The sequence below is a fragment of the Panthera onca genome, chromosome E1, assembly GCF_046562875.1.
Source record: "Panthera onca isolate mPanOnc1 chromosome E1, mPanOnc1 haplotype 2, whole genome shotgun sequence".
NCBI classification, from domain to species: Eukaryota; Metazoa; Chordata; class Mammalia; order Carnivora; family Felidae; genus Panthera; species Panthera onca.
Window position 1 is genome coordinate 26,031,817 of NC_138352.1, and position 24,216 is coordinate 26,056,032.

A 24,216-nucleotide genomic window follows, 5' to 3' on the forward strand; every position below is an offset into this window, starting at 1 on the left:
GCTACAGTGGGAAAGTGGAGTAGGTGGAACAGACCATACGGTCCACAAAACCTAATATATTTACCGTCCGGCCTTTAAGTTTGCCGTTCTCTGCTCTCAACACATGGATTAATTAAATGCTCGTGGACTAATCCTCTTCAGCCCCAGGAAAGCGTGTTCACATATATTTCTGTTCGGTTGTGTTGAATGACCGGCACTACAAAAATAATTTCTCAAATGCAGCCCTTGAGACTTAGGTGAAAAGTAAAAGTTACGTGGCAAAGATGGACAGTGAAACTAGCGGAGAAGTTTTTTAGCTCCTGTTCTACTTGGTAAACAGGTTCACACTCCTATTGTGTCTAGTTTCTCCCCCTTTTCCATCACATCTGATTTGATTTATTTATAATTAAAAAGGGGTTTTTTTAATGTTTAATTTTGAGAGAGAGAGACAGAGAGACCGAGTACAAGCAGGGGAGGGGCAAAGAGCAAAGTAGACGCATAGTCTGAAGCAGGCTCCAGGCTCTGAGCTGTCAGCACAGAGCCCAACGCGGGGCTCGAACTCACTGACGTGAGATCATGACCTGAGTGGAAGTCGGACACTCAGCCGACTGGGCCACCCGGGCGCCCCTTTCACATCTGACTTTAGAATGCGTATATTCATACCGCTGATGTGTCGGGGTCTAAAATGAATCTCCCTTAATCCCTGTTCCGTTCCTACCCACGCCGAGTAAGGGCTGCACGCGCATATTAGCTGGAGAGCGAGAGCCCCGCCTCTTTCTGTGGGTGATGTTCGGCACAGGAACCTCACGTGGACTCAGTCAGCTGAACACCTTTCTCTTGTTCTCTCCGCCAGCAGCTGCCGCTTACCTGTTTCAGAGACAGCTCTCACCAACCCCAGCTTACCCGAGTCAGTATCAGCTTTACGCAATGGAGAACACGAGACAGACAATCCTCAATGATTACATTACCTCACAGCAGATGCAGGTGAACCTGCGCCCAGATGTGGCCAGAGGCCTCTCCCCACGGGAGCAGCAGCTGGGTCTCCCGTACCCGGCAACGAGGGGTGTGTGTCTTTGCGTTTCGGTTTCACGAGTGTGTTATGTGTGCTGAGTATCGATGAGTATTTATTGAATGGATGATGGAAAGAATCAAGAGGCAGCCATATCCTTGTCCGTGTAGCTTTTAGGCCTTGAAGGCAAATGAAGAAGTGTGTCAGACGGGGTGTTTTGGTGAACACTGAACTAACTAAATGAAGTCATTGAGCTGGGTGTCTGAAATCATTGTGTTTTCAGTTTGCTGCCTCCCTCTGTAATCTGTTCGTGCTTTTAGGTTACCGGTATGGGGCACAGTATTTCACGGCCTTCTGTAGATTTAAAGACGGCCTTACAAAGTGATGATGATCTTGGCCATTTTTATTTATACCGTATAACAAAGTATCGCTGGGTTATAGAGATAAACCACATAAAATAGCCACATACAGTTCTGTATCTTTAGAAAGACTGATACTTGACATAGTTTTCTCGTGTTTGTCTTTTGAGCAGGAATCATTGACCTGACCAATATGCCTCCAGCAATTTTAGTGCCTCATCCAGGGGGAACAAGTACTCCACCCATGGACAGAATCACTTATATTCCTGGTACACAGATTACGTTCCCCCCCAGGCCATACAACTCTGCTTCTATGTCTCCAGGTGAGAGTCTGCAGCCCCCCCCCCCCCCAACACACGACCACCGTGTTGACAGCACGGCCTTTGAAGGCATTTCGGGCGGTTGTCCCCCGTTTGGTCTTTCACTTAAGATTTAGTAATAGTTCTATGCCGTTCTGTCACCAGTTACTCTAGAAACATCCTAAAAGCTCGTGTTGGGCTTTAGTTGTCATCCAAAACTCTTAACCTTCCCACACGTGGGGTTTGGAGCGTTTTGGAAACCTTTCAGCCACTTGAGACTTCACACGTCGTTTGTACCTGACAGGCTGATGTTTTTGTCTTGAAGTGGTGGACTTGGCGTGTTTTACAGGACACTCAACGCACCTTGCGGCGGCCGCGAGTGCGGAGCGGGAGCGGGAGCGCGAGAAGGAGCGGGAGCGGATAGCCGCGGCGTCCTCGGACCTCTACCTGCGGTCGGGTGAGTGGCGTGGCTTTGTTCATTCCGCACCCGCTCCTGCCGTGGGGATGCCGAGGTCGTCTCACACACGGGGATCCTGAGACAGAAAGGGGTTTCGGGCCGTAAGTGAAGGACAGGTGAGAGCGCCATCGAGGTTTAAACGGTGCAGACGTGAATTTGGAACAGGAAGGTGACGTTTTCACGGGGAAGGCGTCATTTGGATCTGGCCCCCAGCAGTTGGCTACGAAGATGCTGTGTGAAGACACTGGGCGCGGGGCTCATTGACGCTGGACTCGTCGAGCTGGACTTGGAGGAAGAGTGGAAATACAGTTAGAAGGAGGGCTGGCGCTTGGAGATGACAGGTGCTGCCATTCGGCAGGGAGGCAGGTGACACGAGGGGGCACGGACACAGGAGGGGCTTGAGGTGGATTAGAACCCCGGAGGGGGGCACGTGCTGTCACCAGAATAGCAAGGCCGCGACGGTCGCTCACAACGGCCTGGGATGTTTGGCCCTGGGAGAGGCCAGAAAGGAGCTGCTTGGGAAGAGTGCCTTTGAGGCGAACGGGAAGGACTCGGCAGTAACTGGACGCGGCGGGTGAGGAAGAGACGAGAAACGAGATCGGCCCTCACGTGAGATAGAGAGGGATAACGAAAGTGAAGAGCAGAGGGGTTTTACCACGGGACACGCTTTGATGCGTCTCTGGGACACGCGTTCTTATCTGTGGCATATCTGTCTTCTTGCGTTGGGCTCCATCAGTGAAATGAAACCACGTCCCATGTCCGTGTTGCCGGGTAGACAGATCTGGCGCTTAGGACAACGGACGGCTTGGACTTGGTGACCCGGGAGTCCCCCGTAAATGTTGAGACTCTGGCTCGGCTGAGCTCCCCAGGCGGCAAGCGTGCGGGGAGAGGAGTCGGTCCGTCCTTGGAGGTTACGGGGAGGGATGTTCCCGACGCGGGGCTGGTCAGAGAGGGCGGTGTGGAACTCCTGGTCGTGGGGAACAGACCCTTAAAATCGAAGTGGCGGCAGTATAGAGCGGGGGTCCAAAGCTGGTCCTCGTACTCGACTCAGTGACGTCATTCCTGAGGATTTATCTTGAACAGTTCCGCGCTTGCGAAGCCTAAAGACCTGTAGCTGCGGTCTGCTGTCCGCAGATAGGCGGGAATCACCGCGTCTGACCACAGGAAGTGCTGTAACGCATAGCGAGGTAGCACCCGAGTACCGATCCTACACTGGCCACATACAAACGTGAAACGCATTTAATTAAAGCGTCACTGCGGTAGGAACTAGATTTTGAAAATGCTCGTGATCCCACTAACGGATAACACGCAGACTCGAGACGAGAGACACCATTTCTCCCACCAGACACTTGAACGGTTTGTGAGTATTCTGTGTCGGTGTGACTAAAGACACGCTGACTCTCACGCGTCATCAGGTGGCAGCGTAAATAGGAATAGTCTTGGCCGAGATAACAGAAATTTAAATCGCAGGCCCTCTCCTAGGAATGGAGAAGTGCTGGTGGAAGCTGATGTATGGTTGGAAGGGAGAAAATTGCTGAAGAGGTGCGGCCGGGCGGTACCTGCTGTGGGGACAGGGACACATGGTAAAACTGCCGGCGCCTCTGCGGGCGGAGAACGGAGGCGGCGCAGAAGGGAGTGAAGAGCGAGGGAGTCTGAGCTCTTCCCAGCGAGCCGTGCGGCACAGAGTCCAAGTTGTGGCTTCGTTCGGGGAGAGCTGAGGTCAAGCGAACAAGAACAGCTCAGCTGCTGGAGGAGGTGGTTAGCGGAGCTGATTTGGGGCGGGGGGGGGGGGGGGGCGGTGTGAGTGATCACGTGTCCACAGAGAGAACGTGTCCCCGGGGAGAGCTGTGGCTGAGTGAAGCCGCCTCGGACCCTGGGGTGGTGGCAGCTCTCATCACGTGTGCCGTCCTCGTCACGATGTTTAGACGGCGGCGCCGAATGGGAGTTTGGAAACGGTAAACACGCCGGAGTTTGAGGAAAACTCTGAGAGATGAGCTTACCTGATTTTTGTTAACGTTTATTTGTTTTGAGAGCGAGAGAGCGAGAGCGCACGCGCGCACAGATGCTGGAGGGGCAGAGAGAGAGAGTCCCAGGGAGGCTTAATGGCTGTCACCTCGGAATCCGACTGGGGGGGGGGCTCGATCTCACAAACCGCGAGCTCATGACCTGAGCCGAAATCAAGTGTCAGACGCCTAACTGAGCCACCCAGGTGCCCCCCGATTTGTATGAGCACAGCTGACCCTATACTCAGGTGAGGGGCACTGACCCCCCACGCAGCGGGGGAAAATCCAAGTGTAACTTTGACTCCCCCCAAACTGCCAGTCGCCTACTATTTATTGCCTGGAAACCTGACCGCTAACATAAATAGTTGATGACCCATATTTTGTATGCATGTCTCATATATACGTCCTTACAATAAAGTGAGCTAGAGAAAAGAAATTGATGAGAAAATGATAAGAGAAAACACAGTTATGGTACTGTACTGTATTTAAAAAAAAAAAAAAAAAAAATCCCCAGGTAGGTGGCCCGGTGCAGTTCAAATCCCTGTTGTTCAAGGATCAACTGTACTTCACTGTTGGTGTCATTTTTGTTTCTGTCAGGAATCACAGAAATGAAAGCGCCAGTAAATGAGAGTGGATGTTTTTCTCTCGAGCTACGAGCGTGGTTTTATTACATCTCTATTGAGAAACTCGTGTGGAACATGAGAAAGGCCAAAGGGCGGGCCGTCAAGTTTCTTCACGTTTTCTCTTGTCGGGAATAACTAAGAAAGGAACGGTCCCTAAATGTGGCCGTCTCTAGGTTCTTCCTCGGGGCTTGTCGTCCCTTCCCTCTTCTTTGTTTTATTTTATTTTTTTGGCCTTCACAGGCTCCGAACAGCCGGGCCGACCTGGCAGCCACGGGTATGTCCGCTCCCCGTCCCCTTCGGTGAGAGCTCAGGAGCCCATGTTGCAGCAGAGACCCAGCGTTTTCCAGGGAACCAACGGAACCAGTGTAATCACGCCTTTGGATCCAAGCGCTCAGCTGCGAATCATGTGAGTCTCCCGGACACGTTCGGACCAAGGACAGACAGACGGTCTCCCGCGTAGCGCGCGCTTTTAGATCGGTGGCCGCCCGACACGTCTTGGTGTGGGGTGGACCCCGCCGCCTCCCCAGCGCGCCCCCGGTAGAGCCCGCCCCTCACGGAGCTGTGTGTGGTTTGCTTCTGTTCGCAGGCCGCTGCCCGCCGGGGGCCCGTCGATAAGCCAGGGCCTGCCGGCCTCCCGCTACGGCACCGCTGCGGACGCCTTGGCCGCCCTCGTGGACGCCGCAGCCTCTGCCCCCCAGATGGAGGTTTCCAAAACGAAAGAGAGTAAGCATGAAGCTTCCAGGTTAGAAGAAACTTTGAGAAGCAGGTCAGCCGCAGTTAGTGAGCAGCAGCAGCTAGAGCAGAAAAGCCTGGAGGCGGAGAAGAGATCTGTTCAGTGTCTGTACACCTCGGCCGCCTTTCCAAGTGGCAAGCCCCAGCCTCACTCTTCGGTAGTTTACTCAGAGGCTGGGAAAGATAAAGGGCCTCCTCCAAAATCCAGATATGAGGAAGAGCTAAGGACCCGAGGGAAGACTACCATTACCGCAGCTAACTTCATAGACGTGATCATCACCCGGCAAATTGCCTCGGACAAGGATGCGAGGGAACGTGGCTCTCAAAGTTCAGACTCTTCTAGTAGCTGTATGTATCTTCATCTGAGTTTTGCAATGTGATATCTGAGTAAAGAATTACTTTCTTCTCTAGGTAAAGCAGAGCTATACGGTAGAAGGAAAATCCTGACCTTGCTCATAATTGTCATGAAAGGGTTTGGTGGGTTTACAGGTGCAAAATGTCTGTCCTGCTGTTCGCCATGTTTATTTAAACTTCAGCTTCTGAACTATGCCTGTCCAGGTGTTTTCCATGAGAACCCCGTGCCTTTGGAAAGGTAAAGCTGGCAAGTAGGACAGAGCTCACTCACATTTTCAGGCATCTGAAAGATGACACATGTGTCGTCAAGCTCTGGGCTACGAAGGCCCCTTCAGGGGCGTCTTCTAGGATGTGGTTCGGTATTCAAGTCGATACCCCACAGCCTCTTGTGTCCTTTTGCTGAGATACAGAGTTTTAAAAAGCGACACCACCGTCTTACTGGTAATTGGTATTTACATCACATGTGTCTTGCAAGTCGGATTTACAAACAACGTTTTTCATATATTTATTGGTCATTTTTATTCCTCCTTTACGCACAGCCTCATATTCTGTGCTCGTTTTCTCAAATTGTTCTCACGTGTCTCTTTTAACTTGTATTTTACTTCCGGTGTAAACATACAGCGTTCTGTTAGCTTCAGGCATGCGATGTAGCGATGCGACGCTTCTGTACTGTTACTCCGTGTGCCTCACGATTAGTGTGCTCTTGATCCTTGTCACCGATTTCCCCCATCCCCCACCCCCTCCCTGCCGGTTGGATTTTGATCAAATCTGGTTCGTCGTTTTGACATCTACCCTCTAAGTCCGTAAGGGTTCACAAATCTACAGTGAGATGCTGGAAAAGTTACTTTGAATTTATTCTTAACAGCTGCCTAAATTCTGTATGGAATTCCTGAAGGAAGCAGCAGGTATTTAAGCGACTGTCAGCTAATGCTTGCCGTAACTTAACCACACGCAGTCCTGTCTCTGCTGTTTCCATTAACGAAACTGAACAGAGTTGGAGATTTCGTGTGCACCAGCATGCGACGTGTAATTCTTTTTACCCCGTGCCTAATTATAATTTGTTTGGGTAAAAATCTGCCCCACGGCTGAGGTTTTTGGGGAGAAGGGGGGCAGCTGGATAGTCTGTTGTATAGACAGGAAACTTCTGTTGGCCTGGGATTATGAAGATCTGCAAAATTGGTATTACACGTGCAGAAACTTGCTCCCTGGGGAAGATCTGTGGTTCCAGGACCGGGATTCAGCCTGTGGCTTACTGAAAGCGGTGGCACATGGTTCGCTAGTCGCTGGATAGCCCCTCTTCTCAGGTGGCATGACAGAGCAGACCTTGCTCGAGGAGTCTGGCCTTCAGAAGGTCTGAAGATAGAAAACCTGTCTTCTTTTCTGACTGGGTTATCCCTGGGTAAATGGCTGGCATGAAGCCGACAGGCTATTTACAGGTACCCTGTATGCTTTTCACTTTTTCTCTTCAGAGCGTCCTTCCCCCTGCAGGTGAAGCACTGTGCCTTCATCTTCACCTGGCGGCTTCCAGAGGGGTGTGTGCACAGTGTAGCATTAGTCTATCGACTGTATATCGGACGTGGTGAGCAGATTCAGGATGCCGGGTGTTTAAACAGTGATGAATGCCAGGGGCTCCAGAAGTTGCAAAGTAGTATAAATGACTTCGAATATAGTGATTTATTTTAGTTCCCGAAAGCTCATTTCCATCCCAGTTGTCAGGTTCCCGTTCTCCCGAGTGTACTAGAACCTAGCCAGTCGCAACCCGCATGGCCTGGTGAAGGGGGAGGACGAAAGGGCCGTTCAGTTGAGTCCTGGAGGATCGTAGGTGGGAGCTTGGTAACAGAGTTCATTCCGAACTTCTACACCTGTGTCCGGGACCCACTGACTGATCACACTGGCTGATCCCGGCAGTCATAGACCCTTTGGGCCTCTGACAGTGTTCTCGGATTCTTTGCTACAGCCCATAGATGCAAAGAGCACTCTAAAGTCAGAAGGTTCCGCAACAGAAGGTTACACGTGCCTCTCCTGTCCTTCTGAGGCCATGGCGAGACTGGGAACGGCTGCCTGGACCCTCACCGCACTGACCCTATTTTTCTGGGAATGGCTACCCAGAGGGGACCTTGTCTGACGTGGGCGTCCTTTCTGCCAGGAGAGTGCATTTGCTACTTTTCAGACATTCCCTGCCATTTCTGTGTGTTTTCACGTGTAACAGTGCCAAGAAGTTATTTGGAGTAATACTTTTTGTCAGCAGTACTCCAGTGATTTGAGAAAATCATTATATAATGTTACTTAATCTGTAGCTTTAAAAGCATCCTGGTAACGAAGCCACTGTGTAGCCTGAAAGTTCTAAGAGCTCGTTGTCCCACAGAACTGTAATTCTCAGAAGCAGTGAACCGTTGGGATCTCCCCTCTGAGAAAGGTCCTTCCTGGGGTTCTTCTGCTCCCAGGAGAACGTCACACATCTATCCTCTGCCTCCCCGCCCGAAGGTCTCAGAGGCCACACGGTTTCAGGAACCCTGTGTCCCACAGAGACCAGGGACTCTGAGGGAGCACTTGCGGACCTTTGAAACCAATGCATTGAGCTTGTTGGTTGTTATCACTAACCTGGGTGCCACTGAACGTTTCTGAGAATAAAAACCAAAAATATGCGAGTAGATTTGAAGAATTTGGACTTCTGAAACTTCTCGTCGGATTAGTTTTAAAGTAAGATTCTTTCCTTTTCTTAAAGTATCTTCTCATCGGTATGAAGCGCCTGGCGATGCTATTGAGGTGATCAGTCCTGCCAGCTCGCCAGCGCCGCCCCAGGAGAAGCTACAGGCCTATCAGCCGGAGGTGGTGAAGGCAAACCAAGCAGAAAGTAGGTACTTTTTAGCCACCGGTTTACCTGTTTGCACATCTGCAGGTGTCATTTGCTTCCGATCATCTGCCCAGACCGTGTGCAGGAATAACTGGTTTTGTTGTTTTCGTTTTAGAGTAGTCTTTATGGCTGTAGAACCCTTTAAGACTGCACCAGTGGAAAATTATTTTGAAGTTTTTATCGAGTTCTCTTTTGTTCATATTTAACGATACAGAAAATAGCTGATATTTTGTCCACTCATGCTCTCACGGTTTGTACTAGTCCTGATAAGCATTTTTTCCTCCAAAATTAAGATCGTGAATTCTGTTTAGCGATAGCACCGTGTCCCTCCCATGTGTCCCTGAGTTATGTTTAATCTGATAGTGAGTGACAGGCAGGGGTGTTCCCTGAGTAGGACATCTACCTGTCTGCCCTCCACTAGGTGAAGCCAGCAGACCATACGAAGGACCATTACATCACTACCGACCCCAGCAGGAATCCCTGTCTCCACAGCAGCAGCTGCCCCCCTCTTCACAGGCCGACGGGGTGGGGCAAGTGCCCAGGACCCACCGACTGATCACACTCGCTGATCACATCTGTGTAAGTTCTTCTGTTAATTTTTCTGTTTTTGATCGTGCGGGAGGCACATTTCACAGAGAGTCACAGAAGAGATGTCCAGGTTTTTTAATGCTACATTTTTGGGCAAGTACTCCGTGGGTTTAACCAATTCCTTCTCTCCTCATTCACAGCAAATCATCACACAAGATTTTGCTAGAAATCAAGTTTCCTCACAGCCTCCCCAGCAGCCTCCCACTTCTACATTCCAAAATTCACCATCTGCTTTGGTGTCCACACCTGTGAGGACTAAAACATCAAATCGTTACAGCCCAGAATCCCAGTCTCAGTCTGTCCACCATCAAAGACCAGGTCCAAGGGTCTCTCCAGAAAATCTTGTGGACAAATCCAGGGGAAGGTATGTTTTGTTTTTCTTTCAAGTTTATTTATATTGAGAGAGAGAGAGAGAGAGGCAGGCGTGCAATTGTGGGAGGGGCAGAGAGAGAATCCCAAGCAGGCTCCAAGCTGTCAGCAGAGTCTGATGCGTTGCTCAGTCTCATAAACTGGGAGATCAGGACCTGAGCCGAAATCAAGAGTCAGAAGCTTAACGGACTGAGCCACCCAGCCGCCCCAGTATGGTTTTTATTTCAAATTGTATGTACGTTTCTGAAGAGTAAAGCAATTTGAATAGATCTACAAGGTAGGGGATTAATTTCATACACCTAAAGTTTATTCACTCTCACTCCTTGGGAAGTACAAATGAGGGTTTTTCCTGTCTGTTCTTAAAATGTTCACTGCCCGAGCAGTTGGTACTGTATCTTTTTAATGTATATTCAAAAGTCAGGTTCTTCATCTTTCATGGAAGGGAGGTGATAGATAGTTTCAAGTTTGACAAATCAAGAAAAGTGTAAGATTATTTAGTTTAGAGGTAACCACCAAGGAACCAAAAGAAAAATGGTAAAAAATGGCCACCTGTTTGGATGGGGTTGACTGGGAAAGGAAAGGACAGGTCGTGTACGTATATACTAATTACACTTAAAGGTCACAGGTAGCTCTTAATATGTACAGTCACTAAGCCAAAGCCTTGTTTTGGTCTAAACAGTATGTTTATATCACGTGATCTTTACCAATGTGGTATCCGGAGGAAGAACATGAAACCGCAGAGAATCGCGCAGCCCTAGCAGGGGGCAGCTAGAGCCTGTCTTGACTTACCTGATGGGGTGCTCAGGGTTCAGTTTAGTTCTCTGGTCCTTTCTCTTTTAACTTCACGGGGAAAGACCTGTTCAGTGTTGACTGACTCAGAGAGAGAGGTCAAAGCCTGGAGGGCTCACCGGAGTAACAAGGGCAGAATGGTGGGGTGTGATACCGAAGCACACGATGACCTTGACCTCCCTCGGAGCATCGGCCGCTGCCTGTCCCGGGTTGTCATGTGCCACCAGTGCACGTGCACGGATAAAGCAGCGCCAACAGACTTTTTGATAACCCGGTATATAGTGAAGATCTGAGGCAACTTTTTTTCTGATAGAAGCTAGCAACTTTTATTCCTTTCTCCTTAATGACGTAATGAGTGAACCGGTTTCAAACCGTCTAGGGTGATTTGTAGGCGGGCCCCAGGAGCACAATCTAATATTTTATATGTTACAATACCAGGCCTGGAAAATCCCCAGAGAGGAGTCACGTCTCTTCTGAGTCCTACGAGCCCATCTCCCCACCCCAGGTTCCAGTCGTGCATGAGAAACAGGACAGTGTACTGCTCCTGTCTCAGAGAGGGGCGGAGCCTGCAGAGCAGAGGTGAGGAGCAGGAGCGTGTCCCGGCTGGCGGCTCCCGTGTCAGAGCGTGCGTGTGTCCTGTGCCTTTTCTCTCCTCCGGGTTATGTGTCAGGATAGGACTCTCCAAGGACCACGAAGTCTCTTTCCCTGGTGATCTAATTCCAGTGGATTTTAGGGAAATAGTCACATTTAAATAGGTTACAGAAAAAAAGTGTTCACTATTCTTGAAATTAAGCCTTTCTAGATCTTTTTTAAAAAAGCCTTTTCTGTCCACGTGGTCAGCTGTTCGGCTGTCGCTCGAAGCCGAAGTGCTTGAGTGTTTATCGTGCACCAGGCCTTGTGGACTCCACGTGGAAGGGAAGTCCTAACGAGCACCTTTGCTGAACTGCTTTACGGACTTTTTCTTCCCTATTTCTGACCCCAACCCAGCCCCTGTGAATTACTTGGGTTTTATTTCCGTTTGCATTAGACACCTTTGGTTTGGCCCCAGCCTGGTCCACTTCCACCAGAGTGATTTGTCTAAAACTCATGGAATCAAGCTCTAAGCCAGTAGGCCGGCACCTGAGTTCCTTCATGAGCAGGTTCATGCTGCTCGTCTGGTTTCCTGCCGCTTCCCCCTCACACCACACTCTTGTGTCCGTGTCAAGCTGCTTACGGTCCCCTGAATTCCTTTCAGTCCCTACGTATGCTGTTTCCTTGGTGTAGAACACACTCCCGTGATGCTCCTGGAGGTGAATCTAGGAGGTGCCCATGGGCAGATAGAGGGCGGGTCCAGCTCTAAACCAAGGTCTCACTCCAAACTGCTAGTGCATTTCTTAAACAATGTGTTCTAAGTTATTTATGGTTTATATTCATGGGCAAGCAAATAGATGTTGGTACCTTTCAACAAAATGAGGAGAATCTGTTTTTAGAAAGGGGCTGACGTTCAATTTTATATTTACGCTTTCCCTTCAGTTTGTGACTTTTTTGAGGACAGGGGCCACATCCTGCCCATTTTCTATCACATATCTGTCTCTCTTTGGCATATGGCAGGTATTCTTATGTTTGAATGATGAATGAATCCACCCGGCCAGATTAGGTGATCAGCAGCCTTCCGTTTGTTCTTTGCTGTCATCTCCAGCTCTAGCTAGGTCATCGTGGTTAAAGGAAATTTGGTTCTTTAAGATGTGTTAGTATAGGAAGCTGCAGGTGATTGCGAAACCCTTTACATGAGACTCAGCTCATCTGGTGGGAGGCGTGAAATGATTTTAACAGAGGCAGTTTTATTTCTACATTGTGGCTCTTCTGTTGAAGGCCCCAGGTTTTGATTGCTTAGGTATGAGCTTTTGCTGTTTTATAGGCAAGTCGTGCTATTAGTTTTAATTTCTTCTACTTCATAGCAGTTCTGCTAGTAGAATAGTGAATAGTTCCTGGTGTATGTGGCAGCTATAAATAATACCAGTGTCTGTGCTTTTAAGCAGACGGCATCATGGTAAGCTGTTTCTCACTTTCCTGTTAACATCGTTTGTTGCTTATTCGGTCTTCGTTAAGAATCTCGATCCTAGATTATCTCCATTGCAGTCCTAACTTTATGAGCGTGCTGAAGTATTTGTGTCCCCATATATGACGTAGGGTTATTCACAGACACGAAATGGGGAAGTGGGTACACCCCCAAGGTTAGCACATCATGAAACAGACATAATAGGCATAACTGTGTTCCCCACAGGAATGATTCCCGCTCGCCAGGGAGTATAAGCTACTTGCCTTCCTTCTTCACCAAGCTCGAAAACACGTCACCCATGGTTAAATCAAAGAAGCAGGAGATTTTTCGTAAGTTGAACTCCTCTGGTGGAGGTGACTCTGATATGGGTAAGTGGGATTTCTTTCATGAATCCCAAAATAAAACCTGCATTAATAATAATTGTATCTCTGGTGTTGCCTCTCATGCGATCCTTGAGTTTGAAGGCTCTTGTAGGCGTCTGTCCAACCACATTTGATCTTAAAGTTTCTTCTCAAATGTCTGCCAGTACGTGAAGATTGCCTGCTAGAGAGCAAGAACTTGCTGCTTTCTGAAGCTGTCCGTCTTTTCTTTGAACAAATGTGGGGCCGGATTAGCTCTTCGTGTAGTTTTTTTTTACCCATCGGTCTTAGTTTTATCCGTTTGGGCCGAGTCTGCGTGACCACTCCGCAGCCATTTGAAGACAAAGCGTGTCCTTCAAGTCTTCTCTCTGTAAACATCCTGCGTCCTCAGCTGTTCACGCTGCTGGTTCTGAGTGTCCCTCCGCAGGAAACCACTTTATTTAGCTTAGCCTCTCAGTAAGTTCTGAGAAGTGTGCTCTGCCCCAGAGGCATCACTGTTCAGGAGTGTAGATTGTATTAGGGTGTTGGGCAACGAGCACGCAGTTAGGATATAGTGCCCTTAATACGAGCATAAATATCAGGGTATCTTGATGCGCTGCTCTGGGTCCGTACCTTTCCTTTGCTGTACTTTTGGAGTCACTGGCTCCAAGTCCGTGTTGTGCCACTCAGTTACTTTTCCTACCCCAGCAGTGTCTTCCTGGATCTCTGTTCAGTCATTCAGCATTCATCTGTAGATGCGATCAGTCCACCGGGTGAAGATAGAATAACAGTAATGGCAGGCAGACAGTTACGTCGTTATAGCCCTGGGCACTTGGAAGCACGTACAAGGCACTTAATCCTCACAGCGGCCCTACACCCTCCACGGTGTAATCGTCTCCGTTGTGCAGATGAGGAAACCTAGGGAGGTTTAAGAACCCGTGCACACTGCCTAACTGGTGAGTCATGGGGCGGTGGCCCCACTCTGGCGTGCCAACCCCATGTCTCTGGCGGTGCGCTCGCTGGCTTGTAACAGTTCTGTACTCACAGCATCGTCACCCACGTCACTGGTGGATACTCAGTAGGATAAAGCTCTGTGGCATCCAGACCTTCCCTTTGGGTTGAAAGTCGTACTTCTCCATCTTTTCCTCAAGTACCTCCAGTGATGCGGCGAGATTTGTCGGATCTGGGTTTTCCGCAATCTGCTTTATTTCTGTGATCTGCGATCTACTAGTCTCCCGACCCTGTCAAAAGAAAGGAAATTGTGGGCTGTGAACTACAAAGTGCCAGGTGGATGTGTGTTTGGATCTGACGCTTTATGATTAATAAAGGTTGACCATCGGAGAGAAAAAAAGGGTGAGCCCAGTGTCAGTTATTGTTGTGAACTCTCTCTTTGGAAGATAAATATTTTAGAATATTGGCCAGCATTGCTATCAGGCTTACAGATATCCTTTCTTCTTTAAAAAAAATTATGACATTTTTCTGTCTCATCACGGGTTTCATCTGTTACTTACAGAGCGTCAAATGTCACCAACAAAAATGTGGTGCTCTCATCTTCACATTCTCTCAGAAGGCAGAGAAGAATCAGAGCGTGGAGACCTGCCGATTCTAGAACGGCCAGTTTAGAATTGTTCCGTCTTTGAGGGGTTTTCGCTCATCCTCTCTAGTCTTGGTCTCGCCTCATTTTAGTGGGAAAAAAAATTGTTTGACAGATGTCAAGCCACATGTGACTTGAAGAAGCCCACTTAACAGTGTTGTCTTCTATTTTCTTTTGTCCTCAGGCAGTAGCTCTCTCATTCATTCATTCAACAATTAATTATTGAGCAGGGTGCTGTGTTGGGCGCTTTTACAATGACAGATGGTCTCTACTCTGAAAATGTAAAATGAAACAAGTCCCTAACTTTAACAGAGGATAAAATGCGTGAATGTCTTAATGCAAGTACAAACAAAATTGCTTGGGGAATTTTTTGATCGCAGGAACTCTTTTCGATTGTGGGAAGGGACAGTTGAGGAACTGTATTAAGGAAGCAGTGGGCTGATGGGTCCCCAGGGCACATTCCGTCTTCCCCAGGAAGTAGAACCGAGACATCAAAGCCATCAGCAACTGAGACCACTTTGTTTCACCTTGGAGTCTCTCGATTAATTCAGCGTTCCCACCGAGGACATCAGTGATTTTGTTCTTCAAAAACCGTAATGCTTTAAATTTACTTTATTTGATCTTCCGCAAGCCATTTTCCCCTTCTAGAAATATTCTCTTCTCTTGGCTTTCAGATACTATGTTCTCCTGTTTTTTTCTCTTCTACTCTGGACATTTTTTATGTCTTCTTAGCAGCTCAGTCTTGCTCTGCCTGACCCCTGAATGCTGTTTTCCCAGTGCCGTCCTCACGCACTAGAACCTCTGAATCCTCTCACCCGCTCCAGGGGTGTAAGCTGTGTGCTGAAAACTCCCAGATTCGTGTCTGAAGTGGGGTTCGGCTTTTCCCATGAAGTTTCACTTGCATACCTTTGAGGACCTCTGTCTTCTTGTGAATTTGGCTTCTTAAGTGTCTAAAAAGGAATTAACGTTCTACCTCTGCACACGGAGAAGCACGTCACCCCCTCCTTCCCTGCCACACTTCCTCCACTAGCTTTCTGGGCAGCCCTCCCTCTGCACCTCTTCCTGTCGAGTCTGCCTCCTAAACAGCTGTCCCTTGTCGGTCTTCCCTGCCCGTTTCTGAGTGGTTATCACGTTCTTTCACACACGTGTGCCCATCTGTTTTAAGCCAGGGGTCCTCACACTTGAGTATCGATCCCTGTGCCTGGAGTGCTCGTTAAGCATGTGAGCCACAGGCCTTGGGACTCGAGGAAGTTGGCACTTTTACTGAGGCACGGGGGTGGTTCCGTTCTGACGGCCTCACAAAGTACCACACTAAACTGTAAGCTCCAGGGGGAAAATACACACAGGATCGTAGTGTTCTCACCGGTTGAAAAATACGAAATCGTCTTTATCTGACCATTTTGATCAGTAAGAAGGTGATTTTATGATGTTTCCACCAAATGCTTAATAAATATTTGTCGAATGAATGAATTCTATTCCAGAAACTTTTGTGTATTCGTCACTCCACTGTTTCAGGTTCAGTTTATTTACTGCACGTTTTCCTGACCCATGAGTGGGGAGACGGTCACGGTTTTATATAGTTCTTCCCGGAGATTTTTGTCCTCCTTCCTGTTGCCAATTTAAAGTTGCCCCGATGAAGGAAGTTTTTAGTTTCCAGGCACATGCAGCCCGGCTTCGGAGAGCGGCCTCCTCTCGGGGGAAGAGCCCATCCTGCTGCGGACTCCCCCAGAGCTCCGCGTTCTGCTCTGGGGCACACCCCACACCCTGCTTCCCTCTTCTTTCTCTTTCGAGTTCTCAGCAGCAAGTTGGAAGTTGTGGTGAGAACACCATTCACGTTCCCAGATTCCTTCTACCTCTGTCTCGGCGCTTTATAGGTAGTTCCCAGGCTGTCCCACCTGTTGTTCATACTGCACAAATGACAAATCACGGGCTGCTCCTGCGCCTGTGGGAGTCGCTCCCGGTGAAGCATAGGGAAGCCCACGTTTTCGTGCTGTTCGTGGAGGGGTCTGCGGCCAGGCTGCCTCAGACTGGCTGGCATTCCCGGGGCTCATCCCAGAGGCGTCTCTCCTCTGGCAAACTGGACCCCTTTCCTATTGGTGTTTCTCCGGCAGTGCGAGCGCTCTCTTCCTCCTGTGGGCACGTGGCTCCTGTTCAGATTTTCCCACATCCAATTTTTTGTTGCTTGATTTTTTTAAAATAACTACTTCTTTATCTTAACTGGTGAAAAATAAGGTTGGGATCATGGGAAATAAAAAGGTTAATTTCACTGTAGGGTTTGAGACTTTATCTCCTTCAGTGTACGTGATCATCCCATCTCAGTTAACTCAAATGTTTGTTTAAATACAGCAGCCGCTCAACCAGGAACTGAGATCTTTAATCTGCCAGCAGTCACTACCTCAGGTAAGAATCAAAATGTGTCCACCCGATACCCAACGAGTACCGACTGCCCAGCAGGGGCACTGCTCCAGTGTGCATAAATGTAGTCGGGGAGGAGACAGCGGCAGTAAAAAGGGAGCCGAGCTTCACTAAACACTTGCTGGAGAGGTAACGGAACAAAGAGAATCAAAACCACTAAAGAACAGTGTAGAGACGAGGGAGCTGAAAAGAGAAAAAAACGAGGAACTTTAAGAAAAGTGGCTGGACCCATTCATTTGGCAAAGGAAAACTCCATTTGCTGGAGTTACTACTGGGGGATTTGGGCGCCCCTGTGTGGGCTCTCGGGGTGTTGCGGGCAGCTGGCCCGGGGCTGTGTGTCCCGTGGGCCCAAAGGCCGTTTGGAGTCCGCTGGTCTCTGTCTCTTCGTCTGCTGTTCGGAAATAAGCAGAAATGGCGTGCTGGTCTCTTTCAGGCTCAGTTAGCTCTAGAGGTCATTCTTTCGCTGATCCTGCCAGTAACCTCGGTCTGGAAGACATCATCAGGAAGGCGCTCATGGGAAGCTTTGACGACAAAGTCGAGGAGCACGGAGTCGTCATGTCCCAACCTGTCGGCGTGGTGCCCGGTGGCGCCAGCACCTCCGTTGTGCCCAGTGGGGAGACCCGCAGAGAGGAAGGGGACCCGTCACCTCATTCAGGTAAAGTGTGTTCACTCTTGTGCCCTTCTGCTGCCTTTCCCGAGAAAACGCCATTCTACGTCCAAGTTGTAATGTGTCACCAAGACGTTTCATTTTGTGTGTTCCCAGAGTCCCCTCTTAACGGTTTTACTTAGTTGTTGTTTTTTTTTTAACCTGCTCAGACATTTTAGTAACACGAACAAATTTTAAAAGGATGGAGATTTTTATGCAGAAGTCACCTTTGAGTGTTGGGTTTTTTTCTTTGCATCTAGTCCTTATCTGGATCGACATATTTTAACTGTAATACAAGTGCAGGTTCCTTTCTGCTTTTGAATAAAAGGGACTTACTATTGTAATAAAGAGAACAGGCTCAGCATTAAAGAATTTTAAGCCATAGAAGAAGGGAAAAAAAAAACAACCCTTCAGATCATCCAGAAAGCTAGTGTTCTTGTCTGATAAGCATCATTTTAGAAGTATCTCTGTATGGACACATAAAAGGCCAGATAGACATCAGAACCAGTCATTCATACGTCCTGGTAAAAGCAAGCACACAAAAAACTGTGATTCTAAGCTTTGAAACCCCTTTTTCTTAATCTTTGAGAACTGGGATCTCTTATGCTTAAAAATTTACCGGCAGGTCAGCGGTATTTCAGGTTTAGTTTAGGGTTTTTTCCTGTTACCCTCAAGCAAAAGATCTCACTAAGGTGAAGAAGATCAAAGAGATCAGAGGTTCTTATTTATTTACACCCACGTGTATTTTATGGCAACGTGGATTCACTTCCTGCTCTGAAGGATGAGCACAGTCTTCCCCTTTCTGCTCTTACCTCCTGATTTGTATTGATTTACCTGTGCGTGTATTTGAAGGTGGTAACATTGGTGACGGTCACCCACTTCAAGCAATCCTGGTCATGTACCCCTTCTGTTGAGACCTTTCTTTTTGGTACTGTTTTCACACTCCCTTTTCTCTCAGAGGCTGCTGTCCTCCGAGACTGTTCCCGCTCAAGAATGTCTTCTTGCTGCCTTGATACTTGAAAGGACAGTGTGGCACCTTTCTCAAAACATTCCATAGACACTATTACATTTCCCCCACCTGGCATCAATGGTTGTGTAAGAAGGCGGCCAGATGTCCCCTTTTTTGGCAGGTGACAGTTTATCTGCCTGAAGCCTCTTTGCCTCAATTTGAAGAAGTTAATTAGTTAGTATGTTGGTGTTCGTGCTGTGTCAGACTTTCCTGACCACAGGGAGGCTGTTTGCACCTGCAGGTGGATTTCTACACTCCTGGAAATGTTCTGTTTTGCCTCTTTCGTTGGGCTTATCCATCTCAAAAAACACAATTACATTTTTGCCAGCTAGTCTTTGTCCTCCAGATCTGTTACCTTCTAGTTCTTTTAGTCATCTTAATCTAATTATTTCAGTCGTCTTCATCTGTTGCTTTTACTCTAGCTCACATTTTCCTTTTGTGCTAACGCCCTTTTTGTCGTGTCTGTTCTGATCCTTGCCGTATTTTGTTTCCTAAGCTTTTCACCTCTCCTTTTTGATGATGATCTGTTCTTTACCAAAGGAGCCCAAACTGGCTTTGTGTATTTTGAAGTTTCTCTTCCAGAAGCATCTTTTCCCCTCGTCCCATTCGGTTCTCTTCCTGACCATCAAGGACTTGCACTTCTTTTCTGTGCAGATAGTTGAAGGGGTTGAAGTTGCCTTCCACCCACTTTTTTCTGGGCGCCGTGGGACTCGGGGCAGGGTGAGGTCTCAGGTTCTGCGAGGCAGAGGAACACGTCTGCTGCTCACCTGGGCTCTGTTCTCTTCAGACATCATTTCCATGCTTTGTTCTAGAGCCCTGTCAGGGGCGTCCCACTCCTGTGAACTTCTGTAGACCGGAGCCTGGAACAGCAGGCTGCCAAGACTTGCTGAGCTTCTGCTGGGGACCAGTAGCATGGCCACCAAGGGGCTTCTGTTCCACGCTTTTGGGCATAAAATTTCCTTGGGGTGGTGTACGGATTCCTCTGCTTCTCTTTAAACTGGCAGGCAAGGAGGTAGTTAGGATTTAAGATTTTCGTCAACCTGCTTTAATTTCCTTAGTTTCTGTGCTCCAAGACCCGGAAAGACATGATGTTCCTCTCAGAAATTTAATTTCCTTGGTTACATGGTTTTCAAGTTGATGGCATGAGGACATACCCCTTTTGCTTTAGTTGCTACAAGTAAATTCTGGCTTTTAAATACTAACTTTGAAACTTCACTGGGTCCTAGGATCTGGGTTCTTCGCACCGCCTGCCATCCTCCCGCTTTCTCTCAGCGGCATATAACCCATCAGCACTTGGGTAGGTTTTTAAGTTGAGAACATAATTACTATATGTCAAGAGTTAATTTATTTCACTTTTAGGAGGAGTTTGCAAACCAAAGCTGATCAGCAAGTCAAACAGCAGGAAATCTAAATCTCCCATCCCTGGGCAAGGCTTCTTAGGAACTGAAAGGCCCTCTTCCGTCTCCTCTGTACATTCAGAAGGGGATTACCACAGGCAGACACCAGGGTGGGCCTGGGAAGACAGGCCCTCCTCAACAGGTGAGGAACTTACTGCTAGAAAAGGAGTCGTAAAGTCCTTTTTTATCAAAGCCTTGGCTAGTACTTCTAAAATCAAACTTTGGAAACCTCAATTTCCATTATTGTATCAGTAGGATTCCACTTTCCAAAACAGACACTGAATGCATGGAATCTTAAAAATTTACAGAACGTAAGGTCTGATTACCACGAACAAAGGAAGAGCTATGAAAACATCTCCGTTCCCCCCCACTTCTGTATTGTGCTGGGAGCCAGCACCTGCTATTTGCAAAGCCACGAAGTCTGTGATTTCAGTTCTTCCAGGAACCACACCTGAGAGCGAAGGGCCGCTCCCAGGCTTCACCCTTAGCCTCTCTATAGACATTCTTAGAGAAGGTTCTTAGGGAAATATTAAGAAATCAAAATAAGAAATGGAGATAGTGTAAAAAGCCATCTCTATTGCAGGCTCACTTATATTTACACAAACTGATGAAAAACCGTGTTCTAGGGTATTTATGAATGTTTTCCTTTTTGTGCTTGCTTGCTCGTAAGCTTTCTTCTCGAATCTAATAACCACAATACTGGTTGTCTTGAAAGGGAACAGGCTTTGCTTTTTTGTTGTTTAAGTAAAACTGGGATTACCTGGTGTAGATTTAAGGGTCTCAGAGAATCGTGAGCCATCTTTTAGGAGTTAAATACATGTACGTCAGTGGAAAATGTCTGAAATGTGCTCTCCCCCTTATTTACATATAAATTTCCTATGGATATCGTCAGCATAACCGAAGGCCTTTGCTTCATAAAACTCACATCACGTGTGAAGTGATTGTGCTCTAGTTTGACAACTTCTAAACCAGTAATTGTTTCCTCTCTTAGGGAAGGAATTTAATTTGTGAAATCCCATGATAAAATGGCTATGTTTTCTGTCTTATTGTTTCTTAAGCTGTAAGAGGCTTTCTGGGGACAGTTGAGACCAATGTAGAAAGTGGCAGGAGGTAGCAGTGCTGTCGTTAGGTGCACATACCCTCTTCCAAATCTTGTACCTTTTAAATCTGCCCAGAGACCCAGCAGCTGACCTGCATCCTGCTGCCCTGTGACCTGCTGCAATTCCTTGTCCCCTCGTCCTCTGAGCACGTACTGCCGCATTTATCATTAAGAGGCCAGGAGTTCTTGGTGTAACCAGACTCTTCGAGCTTAATATGCAGTTTTACTTGGATTCTCCATGGAAACACCTGGTTCTAGAACTCACTGAAAGTTCAGCCCTGAGCTTCCACTTCCGGACTTAGCAACCCTAAGCTTGCACTTACTCGTGTCCTCCGTGCCTTCTAGATTCTCACCGGATTGGTGCCTTACCATAGGCTACAGTCTACATGGTGAAACCCTGGCCCTTCTGTGTTTCATTCTGCTCCCGGTGTCACAAGACCATTTCAATAGAATAATCGTGTCTCCCTCCACCCCGTGGAAGCTGTAGGGAACAGCAGCTGTGCTCATGACGGTGAAAACAGTTTTTCTTTTGTCAGGCTCGACTCAGTTTCCTTACAACCCTCTGACTATGCGGATGCTCAGCAGTACGCCACCGACCCCGATCGCGTGTGCCCCGTCCTCCGTGAACCAAGCGGCTCCTCACCAGCAGAGCAGGATCTGGGAGCGAGAGCCTGCCCCGCTGCTCTCTGCACAGTACGAGACGCTGTCGGATAGCGATGACTGAACCGCACCCAGAAGGGGTCTCGGTGGGGCCAGGGTGTGGGACAGGGAGCTCTCGTTTTTGGCGGTTTCATTTTTAATGGCAGGTCAAAAGCCTTTCGTCCTAGGACTTGTGCCCAGAGACTTTTTAAGAGAGCCTGGACCGCAGATGAAGAAATGATGGGAATTTATTTGGAGAGTCAAAAGGGGGGGGGGGTGGGGAGGGACGGGGGGACTGCCTCGGACATAGGCAGTTCGGTGGATTATAATAATAGTGGAGGGTTGAAATGTAGAGTTTTTAAAAAGTGACAATTCTTGTTCTTACATCTGTTTGTAAAGAAAACCATAATGTCTTTAAATCACTCTTCTGTAAATAGATTACCTTTTTTGCAGTGTTTCCCCTTGCTGTAGTATCTGGTGTACTTATGTTCAAATCAGCGCATCAACTTGGGGGGTAATTTTAAAACAAAAAAACATCGCACCTATCTTTTTAACCCTTGCCTTCTCAACAACCTCATACAGCCCAGTTACATAATGTTGGCTGTCACGGGCATTGTACTTTTATCTAATTTTGTTTCCTCTAAATTCAGATTTCCAGCGATGTTTAAAATCTTGTGGAAATGTTTAGATTTTTAACACAGACCCTATATAAAATCTGTACATTACGTTTTTGGGTCAAAGGTAGGAGAAACAAAATTCTGCCATACTGTCAATTTCCAGTGCAGGCTTTAATTTTTTTTTTTTTTTTTTTTAATTAGTGGCACTGAAAAATATTACTGCATGGGTATGTTATAGTTCAGTTTTTAAAGTTTAAAAACAAAAGGCTTATTTGAGGCATACCTCACTGTTATGCACACTGGTAACTTAACCGTGGCCCTAAATATTCTTTTTCTCCTGCATTTGATGCAGCCCAACAGAGCTTTTGTTTCGAAATAAATTGGACTACCCTGTCCATAGCCACATAGATCATGTGTGATTCAAGGCTCTTGATGTCTCAGGTTTCAGAGGAGTGGGTTGCCCTGTATTATCGGTTGAGTTAGAAGGTAACGATCCGTACAGAATCTGACTCTTAGCTTTGCCTTGTGCTGTGTATCCCGAAGCCTCACTTCCCTTTCCCCATGTGCCAGTGCTTACTCTTACTCTCCCTGTGATTCCTCGTGGGCAAGAGTTTACTGGTGAATCTTTCACCGAATCTCAAGGAGCAAATAATTATGAAGGGGTCAGTTTCACCCTTAATAATTGCTTACTGAACTGTGAGATTATTTTATTTTACTTTACGACTTCATAGTGCTGCAGCATCCTTCAGCACGTGGATACTAACTGTTTTGGAAGGATGCCACTGAAGATGAGAAAGGGGAGAGGCAGAGGTCTCTCGGGATGATACACGTGAGCACTTCATGGACTTCTAAGTAGATCTCAACTTTTTAACAAAAGTATGCAAGCCTCTACAGAAAGCAGGTGTATGGGAACCACTGACTGCCTCCTTTGTAATGAGATCCTCGCATCACCCTCAGCATTGGTGTCTGATCTTGATTTTAATAATGAGGACACGGGCTCCGTCCTTTGCCTACATGGTTAAGGCCTTCACTCTTGTTACTATTCTACTCTTGTCTTAGACCTGAAGTCCTCACAGTAAACTTGAGAGCAGGTTTAGTGATCAGATTCCTTCCACTTGGAAAGCTGGCACCACTTGATGATATACATAAAATTTTCACGTGCGTGAAAAACCGTAACTAAATGTTCTAATTGACAGTTTGCTGCTGCTCGTAATGTCTGAGACTTTGTTAATAATCTACTGTGTCAGCTGACCCAAAAGAGATGATCATGATTATTTTTCCATGACCCTGAAGGTCTTGAGCTATCCCAAGTCAGCACAGTCTTTGAGAGTAGTCGGCTCAGAGCCTAGCTTGTTACTGGCGCAGCTCTCCTCGAGGACCCGAGAGTGAGTGGCGCTCCCCCTTTGCCCCCTCCTCGCAGTGCGTATGTGTTTTCCTATGCCATCCGCCACCACCTGGAGTTCAGAACGGGAGAGAAAGTCCAGGACCGTTTCTTAGTTGAGAACAACGAGAGGACAGAACTCTCGCGGGCTTACCTATGGAGCCAACCGTCTCGGAGGGAGGACGTCCACCTCGGCAGGACTGAAACGGCAGACAGCCCCGAGAGTGACAAGAGGACTTGAAGTCGGCTGAAACCAAGGCATGACACTCTTTGCAGGCTGAGATTTCAGTGTTCCAAAGCTGCATCCTTCTGCATTTTTTTTTTTTTTTTTTTAGCACCCCAGGATCTAAATTAAAGTCTTCCCAATGCTGTCCATAGCAGCATTCTGACAGCCAGATCTCCAGCGCATGTTTATCATGGGAAGTAACTTGGGTGTGCGGGTTCCAGTTTTTAAATATTTATGCCCTGAAAACGCTGGTGACAGTTCAAAAATTTCTACTATGCTCTTTTTAACAATTTACTTTTGAACTCAGACCAGTCGGCAAAGGGATCGCCCTTCCTGCCCTGCTACCTTGTTTTACAACTGTGCAAATGAACTCTCATGGAGACACCCACAGGAAGAGACTGT

General features: G+C 47.7%; 2 protein-coding genes across 19 annotated transcripts in view; one reads left to right on the plus strand and one right to left on the minus strand.

Annotated features, from left to right (window-relative positions):
- The window catches only part of NCOR1 (nuclear receptor corepressor 1), a 159,199-nt gene extending 136,585 nt beyond the window's left edge, over positions 1-22,614 (plus strand). For 12 of the 18 annotated variants that reach the window (XM_078437694.2, XM_081791167.1, XM_078437701.2 and 9 more), the window contains 14 exons: positions 833-1,042; positions 1,521-1,670; positions 1,996-2,103; positions 4,970-5,135; positions 5,316-5,809; positions 8,541-8,669; positions 9,091-9,248; positions 9,398-9,621; positions 10,854-10,994; positions 12,679-12,821; positions 16,732-16,785; positions 17,234-17,455; positions 19,815-19,994; positions 21,488-22,614. In XM_078437694.2, coding sequence (XP_078293820.1) covers positions 833-1,042; positions 1,521-1,670; positions 1,996-2,103; positions 4,970-5,135; positions 5,316-5,809; positions 8,541-8,669; positions 9,091-9,248; positions 9,398-9,621; positions 10,854-10,994; positions 12,679-12,821; positions 16,732-16,785; positions 17,234-17,455; positions 19,815-19,994; positions 21,488-21,675 — 2,567 coding nt within the window. In that variant the 3' untranslated portion in view covers positions 21,676-22,614. The remainder of the gene's footprint in view (positions 1-832; positions 1,043-1,520; positions 1,671-1,995; positions 2,104-4,969; positions 5,136-5,315; positions 5,810-8,540; positions 8,670-9,090; positions 9,249-9,397; positions 9,622-10,853; positions 10,995-12,678; positions 12,822-16,731; positions 16,786-17,233; positions 17,456-19,814; positions 19,995-21,487) is intronic. The other 6 variants (XM_078437696.2, XM_078437707.2, XM_078437710.2 and 3 more) reach the window with 4 other exon arrangements.
- TTC19 (tetratricopeptide repeat domain 19) overlaps positions 11,422-24,216 on the minus strand; it is a 43,441-nt gene continuing 30,646 nt past the window's right edge. The window contains exon 9 of the mRNA XM_060647189.3: positions 11,422-14,032. Coding sequence (XP_060503172.3) covers positions 13,853-14,032 — 180 coding nt within the window. The 3' untranslated portion in view covers positions 11,422-13,852. The remainder of the gene's footprint in view (positions 14,033-24,216) is intronic.